Genomic DNA, 7830 nt, shown 5'->3' with positions numbered 1-7830 from the left:
GCCGCCTTCTTCCAGCCTGCGCTGCTTGCACCTGTGCCTGGCGGGCACCACATCCGCCTCCAGGCCTGGAAGCCCCCTCCCAGCGTGGCCCCAGACTCAGGCAGCCCCGGCAATGCGGCCACTACGGTGTGAGTCGCTGAGGAAATGCCAGGCCTGGTTCTCCTCGAGTGCTGGGAACTCTGCGTGGGAGGGAGTCTGCGAGTGCGGCCCAAACGCTCCCTGCATACAGTGCCGTGGGATGCCAGGAAGTTGCGATTACGCTCCTCGGTTGCCTGCTCTTCGGAGCGTCCTTCTGTTGGTGTCTTTCTTCCCTCAGCCCACTTTTGAAAACGGCACAACTGAAATCCTTTGGGGGGTGCTCAGGAGAATGGGGCGAAAGGACGAGCATCCTCCTTTGCACCAACCGAAGGTTACAGGCTGGTGGGAGACGTGACTGGGGGTAAGGGGACAAGCTTGGGTTCCTGCGCCAGAGAGCCCGTTGGGCAGAGAAGAGGGCGGCTGAGGCAGCTCACCCAGGCCCTGCCTGGCCCAAGGTCTGGAAGTCGGCCGCTTAGTCCTGAGCAGGATTTATTTCTGAAACAGCAAATTGCGCGGCCACAAGGAGGGTTTTGAGAACAGAGCTTTCCGTCTCAACTTCTTGTCGGGAGAGTGTGTGAAGGGGACGGGCGAGCGTCCGCACCTGTGAGGGCAGAAGGGTCAGGCGAAGAGCTAGGTTAGGGAGAGCACTAAGCGGGGCTGGAGCCGGGCGGGGGTGGTGCTGGGGAGCGGGAGAACAATGACACACCAACTCCGGCACTGCCTGTTTCCTGAAATACTAGTAGGACAGACGCCCTGAACCACCCACTCTGCCCTGCTCCACCCCCACAGCTTAGCTACTTCCCGCGCCCCTTCCCCACTGCAGCAGCCTGCACCAAAAAGTAAACCAATATTAAGTTTAAAGAAGAAAAAAGTCGCGGTCTGAGGGCTGTTTACCCACTTCCTTCGAAAAGGCGTGTGGTGTGACCTGTTGCTGCGAGAGGGGATACAAAGGTTTCTCAGTGGCTGGCAGGCTGGCTGCGGGAGCCGCCTCCCCTTCCCCCTCCTCCCCGGCCTCCCCCGCGCGGCCCGCGGCGCGGCAGGCCCCGCCCCCTTTCATGCAAAACCCGGCGGCGAGGCTGGGCTGGAGTGGAGGAGCCGCAGCGCGCTGATTGGCCGCTGGAAACCCATTTATTCCCTGACAGCCCCCGTCACATGGATGGTTGTCTATTAACTTGTTCAAAAAAGTATCAGGAGTTGTCAAGGCAGAGAAGAGAGTGTTTGCAAAAGGGGGAAAGTAGTTTGCTGCCTCTTTAAGACTAGGACTGAGAGAAAGAAGAGGAGAGAGAAAGAAAGGGAGAGAAGTTTGAGCCCCAGGCTTAAGCCTTTCCAAAAAATAATAATAACAATCATCGGCTGCGGCAGGATCGGCCAGAAGAGGAGGGAAGCGCTTTTTTTTTCTTGATCCAGATTCCAGTTTGCCTCTCTCTCTTTTCTTCCCGCAAATTATCCTTCGTCAGATTTTGCTCGCGGAGCCCCGCGCTCCCGACACCCCCGCCCGCCTCCCCTCCTCCTCTCCCCCCGCCCGCGGGCCCCCCAAAGTCCCGGCCGGGCCGAGGGTCGGCGGCCGCCGGCGGGCCGGGCCCGCGCACAGCGCCCGCATGTATAACATGATGGAGACGGAGCTGAAGCCGCCGGGCCCGCAGCAAACTTCGGGGGGCGGCGGCGGCGGCGGCGGCAACTCCACCGCGGCGGCGGCGGGCGGCAACCAGAAGAACAGCCCGGACCGCGTCAAGCGGCCCATGAACGCCTTCATGGTGTGGTCCCGCGGGCAGCGACGCAAGATGGCCCAGGAGAACCCCAAGATGCACAACTCGGAGATCAGCAAGCGCCTGGGAGCCGAGTGGAAACTTTTGTCGGAGACGGAAAAGCGGCCATTCATCGACGAGGCCAAGAGGCTGCGAGCGCTGCACATGAAGGAGCACCCGGATTATAAATACCGGCCCCGGCGGAAAACCAAGACTCTCATGAAGAAGGATAAGTATACGCTGCCGGGAGGGCTCTTGGCGCCGGGCGGCAACAGCATGGCGAGCGGGGTCGGGGTGGGCGCCGGCCTTGGCGCTGGCGTGAACCAGCGCATGGACAGCTACGCGCACATGAACGGCTGGAGCAACGGCAGCTACAGCATGATGCAGGACCAGCTGGGTTACCCGCAGCACCCCGGCCTCAACGCGCACGGCGCCGCGCAGATGCAGCCCATGCACCGCTACGACGTGAGCGCCTTGCAGTACAACTCCATGACCAGCTCTCAGACCTACATGAACGGCTCGCCCACCTACAGTATGTCCTACTCGCAGCAGGGCACCCCTGGCATGGCGCTTGGCTCCATGGGCTCTGTGGTCAAGTCCGAGGCCAGCTCCAGCCCCCCCGTGGTTACCTCTTCCTCCCACTCCAGGGCGCCCTGCCAGGCCGGGGACCTCCGGGACATGATCAGCATGTACCTCCCCGGCGCCGAGGTGCCGGAGCCCGCCGCCCCCAGCAGACTGCACATGTCCCAACACTACCAGAGCGGCCCGGTGCCCGGCACCGCCATTAACGGCACACTGCCCCTCTCGCACATGTGAGGGCCGGACAGTGAACTGGAACGGGGGGAGAAATTTTCAAAGAAAATCGAAGGAAATGGGAGGAGAGTAAGAAACACCATGGAGAAAAACCTGGTAGGCTCAAGAAAAAAAAGAGAGAGAAAGAAAAGCAAATGACAGCTGCAAGAGGACACCAGTCTCATGCACACTCACGCAGAAACCGCGATGCCGACAAGAAAACTTTTATGAGAGATTCTGGACTTCTTTTGGGGGGACTATTTTTGTACAGAGAAAACCGGGGTTGAGGGCCGGGGTAGGGGAGGGCTAGGGAATGGACCTTGTATAGATCTGGAGGAAAGAAAACTACGCAAAACTTTTTAAAAGTTCTAGTGATACGGTAGGAGCTTTGCAGAAAGTTTGCAAAAGTCTTTACCAATAATATTTAGAGCTAGTCTCCAAGCGACGAAAAAAATGTTTTAATATTTGCAAGCAACTTTTGTACAGTATTTATCGAGATAAACATGGCAATCAAAATGTCCATTGTTTATAAGCTGAGAATTTGCCAATATTTTTCAAGGAGAGGCTTCTTGCTGAATTTTGACTCTGCAGCTGAAATTTAGGGCAGTTTGCAAAACATGGGAAGAAAATTATTCAGATTTGGACATTTTAATTGTTTATAAATTGTACAAAAGGAAAAACTTAGTTAAGTACTGGCAAAACCATTTCCATGGTCTTCTTTAAAGGGGCAAAAGTTTTAGATTGTACTAAATTTTTTTTAACTTACTGTTAAAAGCAAAAATGGCCATGCAGGTTGACATCGTTGGTAATTTATAATAGCTTTTGTTTCCCAACTTTCCATTTTGTTCAGATAAAAGAATGACATGAAATTACTGTGTTTGAAATATTTTCTTATGGTTTGTAATATTTCTGTAAATTGATTGTGATATTTTAAGGTTTTCTCCCCTTTATTTTCCGTAGTTGTATTTTAAAGATTCGGCTCTGTATTATTTGAATCAGTCTGCCGAGAATCCATGTATATATTTGAACTAATACCATCCTTATAACAGGTACATTTTCAACTTAAGTTTTTACTCCATTATGCACAGTTTGAGATAAATAAATTTTTGAAATATGGATACTGATTATTATGCTTGAGTCTTTTATTTACCTGGATAACACTGATTTTACATAACTCCTTGGGAAAAATACTGTGCTCAGCCATGAAGGCAAAATACCTAAAACCTTGGTATTCTAGTCCAATAGCATGTGCTAATGATAACAGCAACAAATAAATGGCTGAATGATTAAATGAATACGTACTTTCGAAAAATTGAAATGCTTATGTCATTTCTAAAATAGAAACTAGAGACATACATTGTAAATCCACCCCTCCTTTTCTAAGTAGCAAGATGGGGACTTCAGCTTCAACGGATTGATGCCACTTGTTGCCAGAAAACAGTCAATTCTGAAAAATTTCGTGTAACTTAAGCAGATGGGGTACTGAGCCAAATCAGAACCAAGTTTGCTGGTTTTGTTTTCGTTTTCTTCACAGCACAGTGGCCCTTTGGAAACATAGTTATAGGGGGAAATGATACTTCTTGTATCAGAGTAATTGCAAACTAGACTTGCAAAGTGCTCGTCTGCTGGGTGGGTGTTTGGATTACTCCGGCCCTGCTATTGTCTGAGAGGAAACAAGTGGTTTGCTTTCTTTGTTCCTTGACTCCATAAACTTTCTCTACATTTTCCTGTTTAGGGGCGAGGGAAACCAAAGAGCGTCTTGCAAAACTCCCCGGCTTACCACGACTATTTATTATTATTATTGTTATTTATTTTCTTTTTTCCTCTCTCTCCCTCCACGAATTCCATTTCTTAAATTGGCAGCGCGGGTCCAAGCCTGCAGCCCCAAATCGGATATCTCTGCAGCTGATAACAAGCAAAAGAGAAGCCAGGCAACAGCCACATTAAAGAAGAAAGCAATCAACTCTGAGGTAGATATTTTGCTTTGTCCGGTCTAATCACATTCGGAGATTTTATGCTTTTGAACAGTTAACCATGTTTTACTACGCAGTAGAATGTAGGGGGGAGGGGTGTGGAAACAAGATGGGATTTGTTGTTTTCTTTTGCCCTAGGAAAGGTAAAGAAGGACTATAGTTGCCCTCTATAGGAGCGGAAAAGTTGGGGAATCGCAAATGGGCTTTGAATTAGCGATGCTTCTGCACCACAACCGACCCGCGCTTTCGCGCAGGCAGAGGATCTGTACGAGCGACTCGGACTTTTTTGCCTTATCTACTACTTAACCTCGCTCATCTCCCATCAAAAGGGACCAGGAACCCAGAGTTCAGGCGTTCTTAAGAGTGTGGGTTTGCGTCCTACAATTTCAGGGGCTTGTTGTGTCAACTTGCTGCAACTTTGGAAAAGTTGGTATCCTGGGCAGCGCCTTCCAGGCCCGTTGAGGAAAAAGTTCCGGCTGCAGCCGCTAAATTAGCTCATCCTGTTGGTTTGCATCTTCTCGTTTCCAAGAAAGTATTTCGTTCTTGAGGTGTTGCTTAATGTTAGTTCCGGGCTCAGCTGAGGATATCCTCGTACTTTCTGTATTTTTATTTCATGTGGATTGCTTTATTTTAGATGTGTATTGGTTTTTATTCCCTTCTTCATCCTCATTTTTAAGGTAATATACTGGGAAAGGATAATTATTACGCCAGTTCCCGTTTCTAAGCGGGGCATTTCCCCCTCTAATTAATGCAGAGACTCTGAAAGAATTTCGCCGGGCCTGGCCAGCCATTGTAATGCATATACGGATTATTCACGTGGTAATGAGCACATTCGCCAGTTCTTGCTCACACATAGGAATAAAAGAAACTTTGAATAAAGATCCAAATGATTTGCTGGGGGGGGTGGGGGGGGGAGTATATTCCCGGAATTTCAGCCAATCAACTATAGGGAGTTTATATATTTGAAAAGTAGAGATACATTAGAAATATATATTGGGGTTTAGAGTAATTGCATTGCACTAACCTCCCTTTAAGGAAAAAAAAGAGCCCATAGGATCGGACCAAAAAAGCAACATCTTTTTGGCAAAATGCTCAGGTTCAAATATCTTGCAATAAGGAAGAGAGCAATATTTTGGGAATTTGAACTAGTTGTGAATGATTGTCATCCCTGCATGAAACAAGAGAACTCTCATTCCCCTTCCTATCCCTCCATATCTCCTAATCAAATGGAAACCAAAATATTTTCTTTGCAATATAAATTATTTTGATAAGCTGCATTTGAGGAAAATGATACCTATTTCATCGTTCATTTGATTGGGTTAAATGATTAACAAAAAGATGTATAGTTTCATGGCTAGATTAGTATTGAACATATAATATTTTAATCATAATGTGATTTCCAATAAGGGGGTAAACGCACGAACCTGTGCAGAGATGGTTATCTCCCAGTGCTGAAGTTTGTTGAGAGTTCAGTTCCTTCCTCTGGGCACTATTCTGCTTAGTAAAACCATTATTTCCAGTCAAGAGGGTGAATTTAATGTCTGCTAACCTTATACACAGAATAGAAATGTGCAGAAGGAAGAGATTATAATTTGTCCCCTCTGCAATATTTTTCTTTCCCCATACCCACCTCCTACACTTTAAATAAAGAGCGTTAGAATATTTTGCTTAGCTGTGGTAGATTAGCAAGGTTTCTTGCCAATGCTGGGAAGCTGGTATTACAGGCGGTCCCAGGGGAAAATGGCTCACATTAACCACTAAATGAATATTTGACAAGGGCTCATTCGGAGGTATTATTACTATAAACGTGTCCCTACTGGACTTTTCCGGGGTCAAAGAGCAATGCTTCAATTAATTATTTAGTCTGCTAGTAGATTTGGTTGTAATAGCTGTACTTATTTCTAGAACCAACACATTCTTAGAGTAGGAAATCTCAGAAGAATCTTCTCCATCAGCAATGACTTGGATTGAAATACAGAGCCCTGGCATTCTAAAGCTGAATTTCTCATAAAACCTTTTTCCTGGTCTGGGGGTGGGGTGGGGTGGATTATAGTCTCTTACAACATTTCATTTACTGTTTCTGGTTTAAAGGTGAAAAAAGAACCTAATAAATTATCTTAATTTCTACATAGTGTCTGGCAAGGTCTTTTTAGGGCCTTGCAATTTGGGGAGAGAGAAGTGGGAATTTATTTATAACCTTTGCCTTTCCTAAGTGGAGATGTCAAAATTTTTCAGAGACTCAGGCAGGCTCTGAATTTAGAAAGGGTACACATTTCTGTTTGCCAATAAAATTCGGGTTTTAAAATGGAAGACTAGGTAGGTTGAGTTCTCTGACTTCTAGTAGTCTCAGAGTAAACTGATCTACAAAATAGTTCCTACTCCCTTCCCCACATAGTTGTCTAACACTTCCAGGTGTGATGGTGGGAGCAATTTCTAGTTCTGCCAAGTCACAAGTTCCTCCGTGGCTCTAGATAAAATGGTAAGGAAATTATTTTTGAGAGTAGGTTTTCTTGACAATAATATAAGGTGAATGAATAAGAGTTAAGCTGAAAGGGGTGGGGGACAGCATGCAGTAATTACAAACCCAGTTCATTCAGCTTTTCAGAACTTTTGTTGTGGGAGCTCCATTGACGGGTTTTGAGCTGCCAGTTTTCTCACATTAAAAAGAACTGATCAGTGCCTCAGGGGGACAAGAAATACCGCTTAACTGCATAGTGATGGGGTCTTCATTTAGAACCCTTACAAGAAGAAAATTAAACAGTGCCTTTGTGTGCACAAGGTTTACTTTTCAACTGCTAACAGTTTATAGCTAACTGCTCTGAGATTGAAATTTGACTGTGGTTTGCCTGCCTGCTAGTTGGCTCTGCTTTATTTATTTATTTATTTATTTATTTGTAATTAAAGAGCTTTTTATAACACCCTTCTCCTTTTTTTTATTTCTTGCTCTCTGAGAATTGTGCACAACAGGTCCACATATTTTGCTTTGTGGAAGGAGTTTCCTTTGCCATGAGCCTTAGCAGACACTCTAGTTAGCATTCTCCAACACTCTCCCCCTCCCCCTCATTATTGCCTTAAAATAACTTGCATCTCACGGTTTTTTAAGCTGCCTTCCCTTTCTTTCAGAGCCAAAGGCTGCTTTCCGGACAGCCGCAAATGAGGTTAAGGATGAGACTCTCTTTGCTTTCTTTTCTTGACCGAAGTTGGGAGATGGTTGGGTGGATTTCCTTATGGGTATTGTAAGG

At 46.9% G+C, this 7830-nt stretch overlaps 1 protein-coding gene across 1 annotated transcript; it reads left to right on the top strand.

Moving 5' to 3' along the window:
* The first annotated feature begins 1159 nt into the window (after positions 1–1159).
* On the top strand, positions 1160–3757 carry SOX2 (SRY-box transcription factor 2). Its single transcript, XM_017641145.3, has one exon. It carries the CDS (start codon positions 1677–1679, stop codon positions 2637–2639), a length of 963 nt encoding a protein of 320 aa, XP_017496634.2. The 5' UTR covers positions 1160–1676; the 3' UTR covers positions 2640–3757.
* Positions 3758–7830: the final 4073 nt, after the last annotated feature.

Source organism: Manis javanica, chromosome 3 (genome assembly GCF_040802235.1).
Source record: "Manis javanica isolate MJ-LG chromosome 3, MJ_LKY, whole genome shotgun sequence".
Lineage (NCBI taxonomy): Eukaryota > Metazoa > Chordata > Mammalia > Pholidota > Manidae > Manis > Manis javanica.
The sequence above is the reverse complement of the archived record's forward strand: the minus strand, read 5'-3'. Positions and strand labels throughout refer to the sequence as shown.

Bases quoted from the DNA above. Each gene is read 5' to 3' on its own strand.
- SOX2 (XM_017641145.3), top strand. From the start codon at position 1,677: ATGTATAACATGATGGAGACGGAGCTGAAGCCGCCGGGCCCGCAGCAA.